Source organism: Acomys minous (assembly GCF_964271855.1).
Source record: "Acomys minous genome assembly, chromosome: 14".
In the NCBI taxonomy this organism is placed as follows: Eukaryota; Metazoa; Chordata; class Mammalia; order Rodentia; family Muridae; genus Acomys; species Acomys minous.
The window spans coordinates 25,084,508-25,104,624 of record NC_140496.1 but is presented as its reverse complement, the minus strand read 5'-3'; the positions used below and the strand labels follow the sequence as shown (position 1 = coordinate 25,104,624).

General features: G+C 39.6%; 1 protein-coding gene across 7 annotated transcripts in view; it reads right to left on the bottom strand.

Moving 5' to 3' along the window:
- Window positions 1-20,117, bottom strand: part of CDH11 (cadherin 11) — a 157,613-nt gene that overhangs the window by 35,348 nt on the left and 102,148 nt on the right. For 6 of the 7 annotated variants that reach the window (XM_084755259.1, XM_084755257.1, XM_084755260.1 and 3 more), the window contains 5 exons: window positions 14,238-14,637; window positions 9,538-9,832; window positions 6,193-6,312; window positions 4,450-4,617; window positions 337-524 (listed from right to left, as the gene is read on the bottom strand). In XM_084755259.1, coding sequence (XP_084611385.1) covers window positions 337-524; window positions 4,450-4,617; window positions 6,193-6,312; window positions 9,538-9,832; window positions 14,238-14,465 — 999 coding nt within the window. In that variant the 5' untranslated portion in view covers window positions 14,466-14,637. Of the gene's footprint in view, window positions 1-336; window positions 525-4,449; window positions 4,618-6,192; window positions 6,313-9,537; window positions 9,833-14,237; window positions 14,638-16,847; window positions 16,924-20,117 lie in introns of all 7 variants that reach the window. The other variant, XM_084755261.1, reaches the window with a different exon arrangement.

Below are 20,117 nucleotides of genomic sequence, written 5' to 3'. Positions count from 1 at the left end.
GTTAATCTGACAGACCTCAAGAAAATTAGAGCTGCTTTTCCAAAACCAACATGTATCAAGTTGTCATTTCTCTCACTCAGTAACTTTGTCAAAACACAGGAGAGCAAACCAGGAACTTCAAACAGGTATAATCTTCTCTTTGGCTAGTACCGTCTGCAGTATTAGTATGAAAGAGACGTCTATTATCACCCCAGACTACAAAGCTTGGCCGCAAATTGATAAAATCATCCCTCAGTCTTTCATAAGTGCATTTCTTACCCATCAATCCCTTGTCTCCTTCAGGCTTCCTGGGTAACACAGATCACCTGACTGACATGTCTGAATCCTCTAACCTACCTTTTTCAGCTTCACCACACCTTCCTGTGTTTCGTAGTCTGTTGTGATTTCAAACAGTTCTATGCCATCTCCATCAACGATATTGTATGTGACTAAGCCGTTTTCTCCAATGTCTGGGTCTTTAGCCTTCACTCTTCCTACTTCCTCCCCCGGGACAGCTGCTTCCGAAACAGACATCTGGTACACGCCTGAAAGAAGAAGAAGACATCTACTTTTATTTTCTTTCTTATTTGGCAGCTGAAAGACTTCAGACTTCATCGGGTCCTAGTAAATTTCTCAAAGGGTTTAAAATTGAACTTTCTATTGGTAGAACACAGAAGAGTAGGGGATGGGTGGGAAGAGGAGTCTGTGTAGCCTGTTTGCTGGAAGAACGTGTTCCATAAAGAATGATAAAACAATATTTGGGTGCTGGGAGCAAATAACGGGGTCATCTGCTACATGAGAAGACAAAAAGAAGTGATAGAAAACTCCACATACTGGAACATCTGAGCCTCCCTTTTTCCTTTTCAGGATATCCCCCAAACTAATTCCAAGGCTGCACTGTACTACTGCTAGCTGCTCCAGGAGGAACAAAAACAGAAATGTAGAATTGCCCCTCTGTTTAAAAACCTTTCCGCAAGTCATATTTATTTTAGAGACAAATACAAATCTCATCATTCAAGAATATCTCTTTGTTTAGCACTATATTGGTCTCTTATTTTACTCTTCATCCTTCTACTAGGCCAAGCATGGAATTCTCTGGAGGCCTTTAGACTGTCTATTCTCTATGTATGTATATTAATCTGAAATGCTAATGGTTCCATGCACCCTTTTAGCTCAAAAACTCAGCAATAAGAAGAGAGTTCTGATTCCTAACAGAGGCATAAGAAAGAGAAAAGAGAATATATTTATATACACTATGGCTAAGAAATATTGAATGGTAAGGGATTAAGTGTAATGAATGTGTGTGTGTGTTTGTGTGTGTGTGTATGTGTGCGTGTGCGTGTGTGAAGCACTGTGTAAGTTTCACAAATGGGTATGAAATTACATATGTGACTATGATGTATATGCCTGAGTGTACATAAGGGAGTGTGAGAGATATGTTTTTCTATGCAGATGTATGTGAGTGGACACATATCATTGTTTTGAGTCTATGTGGATGAGAGGGAGACCTGGATTAACTTCTTCCAAGTTCCAAAGGAACTGAGCAAGATAAGTGTGTGTGGATGTGCAGAATAAGTGTCACAGTGCCAGGAAAAGCAAATGTCAGAGAGCCTCAGGTGAGAAGTTTCTGAAAACGAACAGGATAGCAGGAGCAACAGTGAAAGTGGAACGGACTTCTGTTACGAGACTACTAGCAGACCGGTGGTATGGAAAAGGGCATTGCGGAAAGTAAGCAATGTGTTGAGTTTCATTTAAGGAAACCACTGGACAGCTTCCAGCAGAGGAGTGAGCTCTAGCACCATCACACGATACGCTTTAAGAGCAACCTGTGTAAGACACACTATAGAGTGGTAGAACCCTATCCTCCGGTGCTCAGCCCGGGGGCATTGGCCTGATCCCCTGTTCTCTTCTTTTTCTCCCTCATGGTTTCCATTTGTTGCACGTCTTTTGTTTCTTTTGTGCTTATACTGTGCCCATTTTATACTTAGTCTTGCATTCCCTTCACATAAAAGGCACAGTGAGAATGTCTTTCGGAAAAAATTACCGATGAATAACAAGATTTAGAAGATCTGCTTATTTTCTCCAAATTCCATTCAAGCCATTGCAGTGAAAACACTAAAAGTGAAACAATGGTGACATAAATTTCCATATGATTCCTTATAAGAAAGGGCATTCATGGTCGCCCATGAATAATTCTGCCTGCCCCAATCCTTCTGGCATACTGAACAATTGTACCTTATCCAGAAATATGCACTTTTACAATGTTGTATGAGCTTCAATCCTATCAAAGATGCTTAAATTTCAATCTGACCAGGAAGAGCAAGGTTCCTCCGTCTCTTGTGGAGTCTTCAAGAGCTAACATGTGTCCCATGGACCTCTACTTTGATATGTTCACTTTGTAACTGTTACCTTTGGATTCCTTTGCATAACAAGATGACTCATTAATTATCATACTTAACAGCCTTCCTTTTGGTTGTTTATTTCTTAATGTTGTTTATGTGGATGTGGATGTGTCTCATTGAGTGTACCGCATGTATTCAGGGGTGTCTATAGAGGCCAAAAAGAGTGTCAGATTCTCCGTAGCTGAAGCCCGGGTGTGTGCTGCCTGATGTGTGTGTTGGCCACTGACCTCAAGCCATTTCCAGGAAGAGGCTCTAATGAGAAGGATTCTGTCACTGTGACGGTTTCCCCATTACTAGAAACCTCAGAGTCATTATGATTATGTTATAAATTTGTATTCACCTTTGCACACACACATATTGTGTTAAAGTGTGGCTTTGTATATTGTTTAGACCTCTCATTACACTTTCCCTAGAAGGGAATGTTGTCTATAAAACGTAGGCTCTAGATAGAATTCATAAGATTGATAACCAATAATTAAAGGATGGTGCGATTAGCAGCAGTGTTTCATACCATTTTCTCTAACAAGTTGTTTTATTTAGGACTGGGGAGAGAGCTAATATGTGTCCCATGAGCCTCTACTTTGATATCTCCATGTTGTATACCGTTACCTTTAGATTCCTCTGAATAACTAGATGACTCATTAATCGCCACACTTAATGGCCTTCCTTTTGGTTGATTTCTTTCTTATTGTTGTTAAGAGCTTATGTTTCTGTCCCTGCAGACCTCTTAGTTCCTAGCACCCAAGATAGGCAGCTCACAAACACATATAACTACAGCTCCAGAGAAATCTCACAGCTCTGGTTTCTGTGGGTACCTACACAGAGGTACACATACTCACACATAGGAACTTGCATAAACACATTATTTAAAATAATACAAATTTTAAAGATTTATCATATATTCAGGTATGTTTATGTCTGTGGTTATGTGGTTATGTGCACAAGAGTGTAGGTGCGGCAGAGACCAGAAGAGAGCGACAGATCCTCCTGGAGCTGAGCTTCAGGCTGTTGGGAGCCACCACTATTGGTTCTGAGAACCTAACTATGGTCTTCTGAAAAGGCAGTATATACTCCTTACTGTCAAGCCAACTCTTTAGTCCCTTTATATACCCTCAATAATTATATAAATTTTGTACAAACAATGGCTGAACAATCATTGCCAATTTTTCACATGATACACGAATTAGTACTAGCTGAATTAATCCAAATAATAACAATTATATTTAAATTAGAAGCTAAGATGTCATCTTCTAAAAATAAACAAGAACCTTTCTCATCCTACAGGATTCTTCAACATTATTTTATGGTCCTTGCATAGCAAAGTCAGCTCTGGATGGACTTCCCTTAAATTTTGGCAGCCTTATGGCTACAGTAAAAGAAACCAGATGACTTCTGAGATCAGTTCATAAAAGGCAACACAGTTGGTGCCTGTGGTCTTGGAGTTTTTGTGATCAGAATTCAGCCACAGAGAGGCCCATGTGGACAGAAAACACAAATCCATCTCAGCTTGCCAACCTTGCAAGTAATCTTAGAAGTAAGTTTTTCTGCCACAGAAGACTTGTACCCAGCTGATGCTGGAGTGAAAATAGAGCAGCTAATTCCCCTAAGCTCTGCACAAATTGAAAAGTCAAGACCCAAGTAAATGATTATTGTTTTAAATCACCATGATTTAGCACAGCTTGTTATAGAACAATAAATAACAGATTAAAGTAGGTTAGCATCCAGGATAGTAAAGAAGAACAACTGGACAGGAAAAGGTTAATTGGTTCCTTCCTTTTATGAATAATACCTAGTAGGTAAAATACCTCAAAACACAGGTTTGTCTGTCTTTAGAGTTATACAGCTTTTAATGCCTTCCTTACTTATTATTGTTTGAAATGTCAGTTAACATATTTTTATGTGTTTGCAAGTAAGTTGTTATTTGTTTTAGTCTTTTGCAAGAGTGATGAAAATGGCTCTCGGTTTTCTAGACACTTCTTTTTGAAAGCTGAGTGAATTAGGAGCAAATGAAAAGATGAGGATCTGGTTGCGCAGGAGTCAACAGCAAAGACCAACTCTAGCTGCTTACTCTGTGGAAACTTTGGTGGGTTGTCATTAACGTCAGTCAGTGTGATCGTTACTTTGGTTGTCCCTGAGAGTCCGCCCATGTGTCCACCCATGTCCTTGGCCTGGATCACCACATGGTACTCCTCCTTGGCCTCTCTGTCCATATTGGGAAGGGCTGTTCTGATGATACCTGGGAAGTGAGCAATAAAAAACATTACAGATATTCATTTATGACAAAATTTCAACAAGAAAATATTTTACATCCTGGGGGCCTAAAGCTACACAAAAAATAGTTAACAGACAATTATAACAAAAACCAGTCAGGCCCAAAGCATCTGTAGTTTCAAGCAAATAATAGAAGTGCTTACACAGCATTAATCAGTTTTGTCTTTTACTATGCATGCAAGTGACACTGTCTTCCTTCTCAGATGCAAGCATCCTGAAGACTAAAATGACAAGTGCCTATTGTATGCCTAGCCATGATTGAAACTGTACGTCTGGAATTCTACCAAAAAGCTAGACTTTAGTGCTATGTGCAACTATTAAAAATATCTCTACAGCCTATACTAAGTTTACAGAGGACCCATAGACCTTATGCAATATATTAAAATGCTAATATTAATTTTGAATGAGTAAACTGATGAGTTAGAAAGATGTGCAAAACCTGTATAAAAATTCACTCTGCAACCACCTGTCGCTGACAAATAGGATAAATTAATGATTGAATTATTCTTGATCTCTGTTCATTGAAACATGTTTTGCTTGAAAATATGCTTACTTACATCTCTAGGGATCATATGGAAGCTTTCACACTCAGTGAATAAGTTAATATAAATAAGAAAGACAAAGAGGAAGTGTAGGTCTTTGTTACGCTTTCCCAAGCCCCAGTGTTGACGTGATTCTTTGCAATACCCTAGGACTCACTTTCCTTATCTATTAGATATTTTCATAGATTTCAATTGGTAGTCACTAGCCATAGTTCCCTGAGCAAAGAAAACTAGAGATTTTAATATTTATAAAGCTCTAAATGAATCCCCGCATTTATCCTTGATTTAACTGAAAAGCTAAGGATCTCTATGAAAACATAGGCAATAACTCCACAAGCTGTTGTTTGGAGCAAGGTGGTGAAAATGCATTAATACATAGGTAGGTGGGAGTTAATCAAGAAAATGAAAAAGTATCAAATTAGGGAACTATAAAAAAGTTGCTAATTGCATGAAAACTTCTTTCAAAACTACATAATATGTTATGGGGGAAAGAAGAGATTGGTGTTATAATACTGTGGAAGAGCAATTTCATAGTGTTTGTTCTTGTTGGCAATCAATTTTGGTATAAATGAAGCAAAACATTGTTTTAGTTTCTGTTCTATACTGATTCACTTTACTGGCCTGCTCTATATTTTATAGCACCCATTGGAAACCACTGTTCACAGCAGGAGAGATTGGGAATGGGCTGAATCTTTGTGCAAAGTGAACATCCACAGTTACTCCTGACACTTCTGGCTTACCTAGGGGACCTCCAAGATGCTTTGAAATCTAACAGTGCTTTATAATGGTCTTGGGCCCTTTTAATATGGACCCACAACTTGGATCTTTCCAATTTATCAGTTGAGTATTTCAATGTTTATTATTACGTGCTGACATGCTAATCAATATGTCTTACCCCATTCAGTTATATGCCCAGCACATGCATAGGCTGTCGGGCCCTCGTACTAACTCTCCAAAGTGTATGGCATGACTCACAGTGACAGTGTAATCCACTTTACCTGTTTGGGCCTCCACTGAGAAGTAGGGTTGTCCTTCAAGGATGCTATACACTAACTTAGCACTGTTTCCATAAGTGGGATCATCCGCATCGGACGCTGTCACTTGGATTACTGATGTTCCTGAAAAGGGAAAAACAGCAATCAGCAAGACCCATTAAATGTTTTTGAGTTTCACTGCTGTTTACAGAATTTTATTGAAAATTAAGCCATGAAGAAAAGCCCACAATGAGCCAATGTGGTCTTATTTTACCACAGTTCAAGCGCCAAACACTTCCCTCCATTCCTTTCTTCCTTTTCTAGTTCTCCTCCTCCCGTTTAGTCCTCGTAGACTACAACCAAACTTTCTCTATCCACAGTGCTTCTTGCTTGACTCGGTAGTTAAAATAATAACATGAGCATCCTCGTCAAACATTCTTAGAACCATGTGATGGAAAAAAAATCAGTGCATCAGATAATTAAATAAGAACCTTCCCAGAGAGTGTAATAAATGATCATTAATGAAGAATTGCTTTTATGAAAGGATAGAGTGCACTCTCCCACCTATAACAATAAATATATCATTTTATTGTTGTTTTGAATGCAATAAAATTGCTGCTAATACTAAATTTTAATTAATTTGTGGCTATAAATAAATAGAATGCTGTTCCCTACTGTCATGAAAATTACATTTTTCCTTCTCTGTTGGGTCTGGTATCTATGTCACAGAAACCATCGGTGAATGCTCAGTGGGGTCAGAAGAAGGGGAAATCAGGAAATAAAGGAATGGCATAGCATTTTTTTTCTTTAAAATCTCCACTGTGACTGTGAGTATCTGGGACATGTCATGTTGATCTTCGGACAGAGAGAGAGAGAGAGAGAGAGAGAGAGAGAGAGAGAGAGAGAGAGAGAGAGAGAGAGAGAGAGAGGGAGATCGCAGAAAGGAAGGAAGGGAGAAGCAATTGTCCAGTATATCAGTGTCAGGCACTGTTTGGAGCAAACTCCATGTAAAGCTCCAACATTCCTCTGCTGGACATTTTTGCACCCATTTCACTTGAGGAAGTTTTGGTGTGAGAAATATGACATTTTAAAACCCATTTCCCATGTTTAATGTCAGAGTCAGGAGTCTAATCCAGATCCAGCAGGAATTAAGGCCACGTTCCTCCCTTGACGTTATCAGCAGAGGCAGGGTTCCTCCTGGTAGGTACAGAACCTGATCACACAGCTAACATGTAGGTAGCTATCTCCAACATCATAGAGCTTTCTGTGACTTCCATGAGAAACACAAGAAAATGTTCACTCTTCCAAATACTCTCTTCAAAGTCAGTTTTTTGTACCCACTGTCTTTTGTGAGCTCTTCCCTCCAAGTGGGGGGACTATTCTGGAAAATAGAGATTATAAAAGAGAAAGACTTCTTGGAACTTCTAACAAAGTGATTAATCTTTGCCATTTAATTTAATTCTATAAGTTTTGCTAAGCAGTTTTCAAGTCTTGCTACTTCACATATTTAATGAACCCTCATCAGTAAATATTATCCTGATTTTGTAGGTGACAAATTGAGAGCTTAGGAAGGTATACAAAGGGGCTGAGGCTCACATTGCTGTCTAACGACAGAGACAGTATTTTCATTGGTGTAGCAGAAAGACTGAGCACTGCCCTGGGCACCAATGTCCTCTGAAGAGACAATGTCCCATCCCCCTGGCTATCTATTTTGATGCCTAGCGACTCCTGTTTCTTTTTCAATCATTTTTTGATCCTCATTAGAATTCATATAAAACGATACAGAGGTCAAAGGATAAGACAAGAAAAAAGGAAAGGAAGGAGGGAAGAGATGGCTAAGCCTGGCTTATTCTCAGTAAAAGAATAGGCTGTGATCTTACAGTGGGGGACTAGGTCCCCTTCTGTTACAGAAGTAGGGGTGGGGAATAGGATGAAAGAGAGAGGGAGGAAGAATGAGAAGATACAAGTGAGGGATAACAAATTAGATGTAATACGAATAAATTACTTAAATAAAATTGTTTAAAAAGAAGACCTTAGCTTACATGGAGGGCAACGACATTTCTGTCACAAGAGGTTCCACACACAGAATGGAAGGCCCTCAGAGCTCTAATTACAGCTGACTCTCTTGAGTAAGGTAATCCTCATATTCAGTGCTTGTTTCTCTCATTTGTAAAAATAAACAATCCATCCCCGATGGTCTTTGGATTAAGTCAAGCTCAATGGATCAGACTGACTCAAAAGACCCCATTCTGGAAATTCAAGTGGAAGTGATACCGAGGACACAGCTGCTTGTAGAGCTGCTATTGAGTCCAATATGCCTAGCATCACGAGATGATGCTAGTTTCATATGCATGCTGGCTAAACTTGTACCACAAGTGACCCTGGATAAATTAGTTAAGCTGTTCATGCTTCTGTTTCTCATTTATACATGACCAACAGGATTGTCTGCTTTGGAAAATTTAATCACACCGAGTTAAGCACACTGGGGTGTGTGCACAATAAAGTAACGCAAAGCCCAACACAACAGATAATACCATGCTGCTACTTACTGGTCATCAATACCCTAGTGATTGGGTGAATATTATTAACACTCTTTAAAGGCCAGAAATTGTTACTCCTGTTCTACAGAGGAAGAGAGGATATTAACTGATACAACATCACACGGCTAACACTACACATTGGGACTTGCTAAATTGAATCATGTTCCTTCCCCCTTTCACTCTTCATAGTTAAGGTTAGCAGGCTACCAAGAAGAGACTTAATATGAGCATATACAGGGGGAGGAGTTCCCTCTCAGTCACAGTCATAGGGGAGGGGAGTAAGGGAAGAATGGGAGGGAGGGGGGAATGGGAGGATAGAAGGGATGGGATAACAAGTGAGATGTAATATGAATAAATTAATAAAATATTAAAATAAATAAATAAATAAAACCTCAAGTCTGTTACAAACCTTCGAGAATCTGAGTCTCTGTGTCTATATCCATTTCATTCCCTTTTCCTTGGGATCTTTCCCTTCTGTTTGTTTCTTTTATATTAGTTTTTGTTTTATCTTATTATATTTTCCTATTGTCTCTTAGAAGTTTGTTTGTTTACTGCTGAGAGACAGAAAGAGAGTGGACCTGGATGGGAGTGGATGTGAGGAGGAACTGGAAGGCGTAAATAGAGAGGAAACTATAATCATGATATATTATATGTAAAGAAAAGATATTTTTTAATAAGAGGAAAAACTCAAACTAGGCAATTGTTCCTTGTTGATGTGCTACAAAAGGTGCAACACATGCCCTGGTTCCTGAGTCGGAGGGCAGGCAGCAGCCTGTTGACCTGCAGAGACAGCAGAAAGAAGTGGACCAGGAGACCCCCACTTACGCACCCACATTGGACCTCTCAGGCACATTGGCGTGATAGGTTTCATGCAGAAACTCCGGAGGGTTGTCATTAATGTCCTGGACCTTGACGATGAATTCTGAAGGAGGTTCCAATGGTCGGTTGGTGTCCCTGTCCACCGCCTGAGCCATCAGTGTGTACTGGGCTCTTTCCTCTCTGTCCAGCGTCTTGGTGGCATGAATGTTCCCTGATTTGTCATCAATCACAAAAATGGTTCCCGCACCTTCACCTGAGAGAATGTATTTAATGTTCCCATCACCAGAGTCAATATCAGAATGAAGCTAGAAAAACAGAAAACAGGATTTGTAATTTCACGAGAGGAACACAATAAAAACTCACAGGCTGATTCTTACACAATGTACACGCCCGTGTGCACACACATACATACATGTTCATACATGTATCACAAGAAAGAGTTATTTCCATCATCATTTTCTGAATGGAGAAATGCAGACTTAGATAACTATCATGGCCAAAGTCATTAAGCTAGGTAACCAGCTAGCTAATATGTAAGTAAATGTTTACTTTTGAGTTTGATGCTGTTCCTTTCTCCTCCTCCATATGTAGATGGGCACACATATAAAATATATACAAACACAATGCCTCAGTAGTTATTTTAAAAGAAATGCATGTGTCTATTTTGAAAAGCTGTAAGAATGTATGGATGCAGTATCTTTCTCTCACCTTTAATTCCTATACCACCACTTTCTCTAGCTAGAAATCATCATTTTTTTTTTTTTACCAGTTTCTTATGACTTCCTTTACGGAATATTTATTCAGGCCTATACATATTCAAACTTATCTCCACAGGTTCATAAACTTTTTTTTACTCAATTTCACATAATACAGGGCCGTCGGTTACATATTATTCTTCTAGCTTCCTCTAATTGTAACTTCGGCAGCCCCTTCAACATCGACCTACAAAGGGCTTCCTCATCCACCATGTGATATTATTGTAATTCTCCCAGAGATCCTCTCTGAGAGAAGCTGGTATTGTCTAGTCCTTTGTGACTATAAATAATACAACTTATCAGACTTCCCCAGATCTACTGTCTGGTACTATGGTCTATGTCTGGAGCTCTTATCTCCTTGGGAGAAGAGTCGCCTATGACCGTAAAGGACGATGGAGTAGGTAATAGACATGGCGCTCTAAGTCTCTTGAAAGAACTTCCAATCTCCTTGGATTTTTCACATGTTCAAGAGGGCCTAGGGACAAAATTGTTTTTGCCTAAATCTATTCTTGCTATGGTCCAGAATCCACTCTTGTCTGTTAGCCTTCTTTTCTACCAGCTCTGACCCAATTCTGCCCTGTGTTTCAGAACCCAACTCTATGAAAGACCTCACCAATTTTCCAGCAGCAATACACTCCTTGATGAAGTCCTCATGATTTCTTGAGTTCCTTAGCCTCCATTATATAAATGCTATTTTTATTACCTTAGAGTATTGAAAAATAACTAAGAGATTTAAATATATCCATTTAATAAACCTGTTGCATATGGAAATTCAGCAAAATAAACCAAAAAAAAGTCAAAATCACATTCACAACAACAAAAACTGTTGCTACTTTTCATTTAATATAATAACTTTAATATCACTTCATTATTATCAGCACAATTTCTACCATTATGAAACCAAGATCTACAGGGCTTGCTCAATGTTCACCAAGAAAAATTGTATGTACTGTTATTTAAAACATTTGTATCACTTAGATTTCCTAAAATATGTCTAACTTATTTGTAATATTTTAGGAAACACCAAAACTTTCAGCTCAGGGGTATATGCACAACTTTCATTTGGGTTGTGGGCTCCAGGGTTTCTGGTGCAGCAAAGGTAAGCAAACCTTGCTTCATAATCATTGTAAAACAATCTACTCTTTATTGTTGTTGTTACTACTACTACTACTACTACTACTATTGTTGTTGTTGTTGTTATTATTATTATTATTTTTTTTTTTTGGTTTTTTGAGACAGGGTTTCTCCACGTATCCCTAGCTGTCCTGGAACTAACTCTCTCTCTCTCTCTCTCTCTCTCTCTCTCTCTCTCTCTCTCTCTCTCTCTCTCTCTCTCCTCTCTGTCTATCAAGCTGGGCTCACAAAGCTCTCCCTGTCTCTATATTCTGAGGGCTAGAACTAAGGCATGCTCCACCAACGCATGCCCACAGCCCACCAGTTTTATGAAAGATGGCTGACACTTTTCTGAAGAGTTTGGCCACTGTGGAGGAAAATATGGAGCTCCTTGATGGATTTAAGTGAACAAGTAGGATTGCCCAGTCTTCATGCAGTTTTCTTCATGGCCTGTGTTCCCCTCCCTGTCAGGCCTTGGATTGCTGTGTTCTTATTTTCTCCACACTTCATGGGTCTCAAAAGTTAGAGATTCAGCCCCATGCATGAGGAATGAAGAGGTAAGTATGAATGTCAAGGCACTGGAAGTTTCTAAGGGTCTTCATACATTACTAAGAAAATACAGAAATGTATTTCATAACCAGCCAAGTAAGAACGAATTTTAGCAGGCAGTCTGTTCATCGCGTTTTTTACTCCTTCCAAGATTTAAAAAGTGGACATGTCCTCCCTGGTTTTCCTCTGTAAAAAAAGATGATCTATTGTACTGACAATACTATTTATTAGCTTCTCCACAAAAGCGGGTTGGGAACACAGCAAGTGCTATCAAGGGTCCAGTTGCTGAGGCATGCACAGCCAGTTCCTGACTCCAAAGACTGATGGCTTCTCTCTTTGCACAGCACAGCATGACACAAACTGAATTTTGTACATGAAAACTGTAAGCCTTTTTTGCTTTGCTGTATTCTACCTTTCCAGGGAATTTTAAAGCATTCAGCCTTGAACGTCACCATTCAAAGGTTGTTAGAGAACAAGGCAACTATCCCTCCTGCTTAAAGGGACCCAACTTAGCATTATTTCAACAGGAAGAGTTTGCCAGCCCCAAATGCGAGCATGTATTTGCACACACACACGCACACACACACACACACACACACACACACACACACACTCTCTCTCTCTCTCTCTCTCTCCATCCAACTAAGAGTCCTTTCAGGAGCCTACCTTTTCACACTCATGCACAGCGTGATGCCAGGTCTTCCCTTCCCCTCTTTACCCGTGTGCTTCTCTCTAGCACATATGATATTTGCTAGCGCCAGAGACACAAACGCATCTGACTCACTAAATCCTGTCTCCCTTGCTACTTCCAAGTCTCAACACACACTGTCCCCCGCAGAGACTCTAACAAAGCAGAAGGCCATTTTCTCAGAGCAAGTCAGGCACAGCTCTGCACATGGCTCAAGCTACATTGAACTGCTTTTCTGGGCTGTGATTTTCTTTCTGTGGACATACCAAACTCTTCAGTTTAGGGATTCTGCTGGACAATTATTTTCCTATTTCCCTTCTATCAAGACTATTTTTCTACAGCTTTTTTCACTTTATGTATACATGAATGAAATTATTTAGTACATCCTTTCTAAAAAAAAACATGTTTCAATTCGTAATTATGTTGGTATTATCAAGAATATTCACTGAATACAAAACCAATGATATAAAAAATGGACTGCTGTTTTCATATCTAAAACAATTAAGATATGTTGCAACTTTGGAGTTCAAAAGTGGGTATCTCCGTCATTTATCCCTACATTTCTTCCTCTACATTGAATCATTTCTGTCTAACTTTAAGGTCAGAAGCTATTCGATACTTGTCTGTATTTTTCACAAGCATTAAGGACATAAATTTATAATGATTAAGTTGAATTTCATTGCCCTCTTCATTATAGCTGTTTTTCCCCTTTCCTAAGTAACTACATGGCTGCCTCCTTTTTTTCTATACTGTTTGGGGTCAGATATTGTTTTAATCTGATTTATTGTGTTTCTAACACTTCCATATAGTGGAGCTTCAATTTGTGTATATGAACATACGTATCTCTCAATAACTATTGTCAGTATTATCTAAAACAGAGTCATGTGTTTTATTATAATAAGTGGGAGGAGGTCAGTTTGCCAAGTGCATTTTAGACTCTCCCCATTTATATTTTGATAGGTCTTAAGAATGCACAACCTTAGCAGAAGCAGAACTCCAGCATAACCACACCTGAAGGCAGTAAGCATGAAATCACCCCTGTCCTAATGGCACACGTTCATTCATTTCCTTGTGTGTGGGGTTAGTAGCAAGGGCGATCTGGTTAACACAGGCACGTGTAAAACAGAAAAGACGAGCATGATGAAAAGTAGGAGGAGGACCATGAGAACATAAAGGTGGGGACGGGCAAGTTGTGATTAGAATGTAATCAGAGAAAGTCCTCCAGTTGAAGGATGGTTCAATAAACTAAGGCAGTATTTCTTTCAGTAGATACAGAGCAATTATCATAAATGGAGTTCTTATTGTAAAAGAAGTGAACATTAAAAGCACTCTTAGTGTGGTTAAGGCTATGAATGAGGCAGGCAAGCCTGGAAGAATCTATGTACAATATGGCTGTGTTTTTAATGACGTCAGATTACTCAGCTTTCTAACTCAGTTTTTGTTTTGTTTTGTTTTGGCTTTATTGTGTCTCGCTTTTGTCTGTTTGTTAGTTTGCCTGTCTTTTTGCTTGTTTTTTTTTTTTTTTTTTATCATGGCTATGCGTGTCTTACTGCACTGATGATGGAGACATAGAGAAAAATCAATATTGGATGTTAGGATCCTTACCCTGCCCACAAGCACGGGGTCAGGTCCAGTGTATTCTTCTATCACAAAGAACTGGTTCCAGACCCAACCTCGCTTGGAGCGTTGCAGCACCTGTCCCTCCTTGCCCTTCTCATGATGCCCGTGGAATGAGGGTCGCAGGTGGCTTCGTCGCTCCAGGGCAAATGCCTGGCTGTGGTATAGCATGCTCAGGCACACCAGGGCAGCTTGTAAACAGTAGTTCTCCTTCATTTTTGGTTTTGCGGCAGGCACAGGAGAATGCAGCTGTCACTCCCTATACCAACAGAGTGGCAGGCTTTCAGATGGCGGCCTCCCAGATGTGTCAAGTAGACCTCCTCTGGAATGGAATATCTTCACTCACTGAGGACATCACGTCAGGGCTGCCCACTTCCCTGGTCAGCGTCTGCAAACAGAGAGAGCTTGGATTAGCTTCAGCCTTCATCCTCACATTATTTCATTTCCATTTAGCAAGCATGTTGGGTCTTTAAAATATGTTTTATTAATTTATTCATATTACATCTCAATTGTTATCCCATCCCTTGTAGCCTTCCATTCCTGCCTCCCTCCCATTTTCCCCTTACTCCCCTCCCCTATGACTGTGACTGAGGGGGACCTCCTCCCCCTGTATATGCTCATAGGGTATCAAGTATCTTCTTGGTAGCCTGCTATCATTCCTCTGAATGCCACCAGGCCTCCCCATCCAGGGGACGTGGTCAAATATGGGGCACCAGAGTTCATGTGAAAGTCAGACCCCACTCTCCACTCGACTGTGGAGAATTTCCTGTCCATTGGCTAGATCTGGGTAAGGGTTCGAAGTTTACTGCACGTATTGTCCTTGGCTGGTGCCATCATTTGAGCAGAACCTCTGGGCCCAGATCCACCCATCATAATGTTCTTCTTATAGGTTTCTAGGACCCTCTGGATCCTTCTATTTCCCCATTCTCTATTGTTTCCAAGATGGCATGTTGGTTTAAATAACTGTTTACCACCTGACATCTTTGGGAAAGCTGACTGCTTTCTCTGAACCCAACTTGCTCATTTAGGAAATGTAGATAAAAATCATTGTCATTGAAAGGTTGCTGCAAAGATCAAATGAAAAACAAGTGTAAGGCTCCTAACACAGTCTCCAGCATACAAAAAAAAAATCTCTATAACTAATTGGTTAGAACTGGGCATAGTTATGTTGATGTCTTAGAGAAATTAAGGGTATTGAGGAACCCCAGGACTGTAGCACAGTACCCACAGCAGGATACCAGCGGCTGACACAGTTAAGAAAATTTTCTTTGAGGATGTTGTGGATAGCTTGAATAATGAAGCAAAAGCTGCTATGTTAAGAATGGAGAGGATCAGATACCACCAGGGAAAGCATCAGAATTACCCAACCATAGGTGGCTAACCACACCATAAACCAATATTTTTGCACAAATAGAAAATATGAGGAATTTATATCACAGACTCTGCAATAGAAGGGAGGATAAGGCAGGCCTTAAGAAATCATGATGGTAATAAAAATAATGACTGAGGAACTAAATGTTCAAGGTGTGTGTGTGTTATGTGTATGTTATGTGTTGTGTGTGTTTTCTGTGTGTTATGTGTTGTGTGTGTGTTGTGTGTGGTGCGTGTGTGTGTGCATGTTGTTATGGGCCTACAATCCAGCCCTCAATAGACAGACAAAGAAGGATCACACCAAGTTTAAGGTGCTTGAGGCTAGATTGATCTAACCTGGGCTTCATAGTGAATTCCAGGCCAGTCCTACCTAGCAAGATGCGGCTTTTATAAAGAAAAAATTCAAAAGGTCAAGTCTTCATTGAGCTTTGTGAATCAATTAATTAAAGTCACAGTGGTCAATTAACACTACAGTGTCAACTAATAGGTCAAATTCTCATTGACTCACTGGTGAATCCATTAAAGCCATAAAGTCAATTAAAGCTACAGCATTAATTTGTTCTTTTCTTGTTGGAATGCTCCCTCATCAACTCTGCGTCTTATCTGGCTCGACAGGTTTTCATAGGATGCTTTACAATTTTACTCCAATCACAAGAAGAAAAACTGAACAATAAACCGGTAAATAGCTGAATATTTCCCCACAAATGCAGCCATCATGTTACTATTCATCGACAGTGGGAAGCAGCCATTGACATATGTTACCTTTCTAAATTTCTTGTATATGTATGACTACAGTCCCTCACCTTCCCAGACTTCTTGAGGTCAATACTCTAGTATTGGAAATAAACTTTCCCTTACATTCTTTTCTCATTCCCCTCTCTTAAAGCTCATAGGCCTGGTGGCACTCAAAGAAAGAAAAAGCAGGCTACCAAGATGAGACTTGATAGCCAATGACCATATAGTGTGGAAGGAGGTCCCCTCGGTCACAGACATAAGGGAGGGGAATAGGGTGAAGGCTGGAGGGAGGGAGGAATGGGGGGATACAAGGAATGGGATAACAATTGAGATGTAATCTGAATAAATCAATTAAATTTTAAAAACTCATATTTCCTTGTATAGAAGAATTTGCTTCTTCTTGATGGAATCCAGAGTCTCCGTGTAAGCCAGATCTCAGAAACACACTTTCTTTATTACCCCATTACCAAGGCATAAACACAGAATAAGAACCTAGAATTCTTCCTCTTTTCCCAGAGTAGCAAGATATAAGACTGTCACGGTTGCTTATCAGCTTGTGTACTTGAGCCTTGAAACTAGAGATGACAAAAAGGGGACAGTGAGGTGCTCATAGAGGAAGAAACAAGAATTATAGGGAACACTGTAGCCATTTGGCCTTGGTAGACCAGGACATAAGAGGACTGGTAGAATTCTTATTCACAGAGTAAATCTCTTTTCCATTGGTAGTCTGACTTGGCCTTTTCATGTCATTGCACTTTTTCTTTTTCTTTTTTTTTCCTCCTTTATTAATTTATTCTTGTTACATCTCAATGGTTATCCCATCCCTTGTATCCTCCCAATCTTCCCTCCCTCCCAATTTCCCCTTATTCCCCTCCCCTATGACTGTTCCTGAGGGGGATTACCTCCCCCTCTATATGATCATAGGGTATCAAGTCTCTTCTTGGTAACTTGCTGTCCTTCCTCTGAGTGCCACCAGGTCTCCCCATCCAGGGGACATGGTCAAAGGTGAGGCACCAGAGTATGTGAGAAAGTCATATCCCACTCTCCACTCTACTGTGGGGAGTGTTCTGTCCATTGGCTAGATCTGGGTAGGGGCTTAAGGTTTACCGCCTGTATTGTCCTTGGCTGGTGCCTTAGTTTGAGCGGGACCCCTGGGCCCAAATCTGCCTATCATAATGTTCTACTTGTAGGCTTCTAGGACCCTCTGGGTCCTTCTACTTTGCCTTTCTCCCTTGATTCTCTCATCTAGAGTCCCACTAGAATGTCCTCTCCTCTGTCTCAGTTTCCTGGTAAGTGAAGGCTTTCGTGGGACATGCCCCTTGGGCTAATATGCAGATATAAGTGAGTATATACCATTTGAGTCTTTCTGCTTCTGGGTTAACTCACTCATTATGATCATTTCTTAGGCCAAGATACTATCTGGAGAGGATACAGATCATCCAAGGTATCTGCTATCATCCAAATAAAACTCAATACTGTTATTCCAGTCTCTTCTCGAGGAATAGGCAGTTGAAGTCTTAAAATGTCTTGTGTATAGATACATTGGAATGCATAAAATGCAGTATAACGAAAGGGAGTTTTAAAAAGGGAGTGCTGTCACACACACACACATACACACACACACAAACTTCATTCCTCATCAACATATGTCATTTAAATGTATTATTGTATTTTTAACACACAGATTCTCTCTCTGTCTCTGTCTCTCTGTCTGTCTTTGTCTCTGTCTGTCTCTGTCTCTGTCTCTCTCTGTCTCTCTCTGTCTGTCTCTCTCTCTCTGTCTGTCTCTCTCTCTCTCTCTCTCTCTCTCTCTCTCTCTCTCTCTCTCTCTCTCTCTCTGTCTCTGTGTGTGTGTGTGGGGGGGGGGTATGTGTGTGCGTTGGAATGGTTCAGATTCACAGGAGACCAGAAGCCACCAGGTCCCCAGAAGCTGGAACTCTAAGTGATTGAGAGGTGCATGACATGAGTGCTGGGAACCCAACTCAGGACCTCTGCAAAATCAGCAAATGTTCTTGAACACTGAATCATCTTTCCAGTCACAACACTCATCATTTTTAAGATCCACCAAATGCTGCTTGCAACAAGCCTGGGATACTATGTAGAAATACACAGAGAGGACTTCCACAAAGAGGAGTTCTTAAAGTGAGGCCATAGGAAGCAACAGAGAGAACACTGCCTTAACTGAGAAAACAAGGCTCTACCAGTTCTGTCCATGAACCTCTTTAGTTCCCCTCTGCCTCCTGACTGGTAAAATGAGAGTCTTGAGTACAATTTTATACCACTGGCTCATCTCTTATAAGTGGTTATGGTTATGGCTTTGATGAAATATTGTGAAGGGTGTTTCTTCGGATTCAGACTCTGTGACTTTGGCACCCTGCACAATAGCCTCTTAATAGTTAAGGTTATATTTACTACATGTGTCTAGGACCTGAGCTCAAAGAGGCCATCCATAAGAGCTCCATGTATGAGTTCAAGCACACACTTGAACTTCAGACTTAATTCTGCCTCTATGGAATCTCTAGAAGAAGAAACGGAAAGAACATATGGTGCAAGGTCCTTGCCCATTTTGTATCATGCCAAGTATTAAGTGTTCATTCACAAGGTGATAAATTATTCCTGCATATAAACTGTGAAGTGTATTTGAAAGAAAGGGTTTAATTAAAGTTGATATTTCTGCACCTTTTTTTTTCTAGCTGCCATTTTGCTGTAAAGCACAATTATTTCTGACACTAAAGTGCTGAAACTACATGACAACTTTTCCACTTTATAAAAAACAGTCTAGTTTCATACTAATGAGTAAGAGTTTCAATGTAACCAATAAACAAACCTTACTCTCTTTATTTAAAAAAAATAACATTATAAACTTTCCTTTGAAAAAATAGCAAAATTAATCTTCTTTCTAAAGTAGCTAATTGGTCTCATGATTTTTAAATGCTTATATGACCAAACTCAATATATTATTGATCTTAATAATTAATCTTTAATTTATGTAAGTTGAAATTTAATTCATCTACTCTCTTTAGAATAAAAATCTACTGGGCAAAATAGTTTTTATTAGCAATCATTCTAAAAATTTCACAATTATTAAGTTACCTATTGATTATTATGCCAGTACTATTAGTGGGACCTCTGAATATTTTGTTTTAGAGGATATTAACATTGAGGCCAGATAAATTAAAGACAACTTGTGCTACTATACATTTCTGGTGATGGCTAGACTGATATTTGAGTCCATATCATCTATCTCTAATGTCTGTTTTGAACAAGTGAACAATATCTTTTCTTTGCTCTTGTATGTTTTAAAAGTAAATAAAGAAACTTGAAAAGATAACCTAGAACAGATAAGAGTACAGAATTTAAGTTCATATTGGCTGGAATTGGGTATATAGTAACAAGCATATGATAAAAAAAATATGATAACTATCACTTTTAGTGTTATCTGCCAAAACTTCTGAGAAAGAGCTTCCCAGAGTTAGCTAGTCACAAGAACCATACAAATGACAATGATATTGGCATCTCCATTATACATGCAAGTAGGATAAGACACACAGAGATGAAGTAGCTTTTCCAAGGTTTCAGAGACAGCCAGAGGAGAAGATAGGATTGAACCCTGTGAAATGATGGTTGCCAAACTTGGCTTCCATCCCCTACAATTCTACCTGACTCTTGATCTCTACAAGAAGGACCAAGGCCAAACACAGAAAGATGTCTCCATATCTGCACAATTGCTTTGTCATGATACTGCTTTAAGATTGCGGAGTC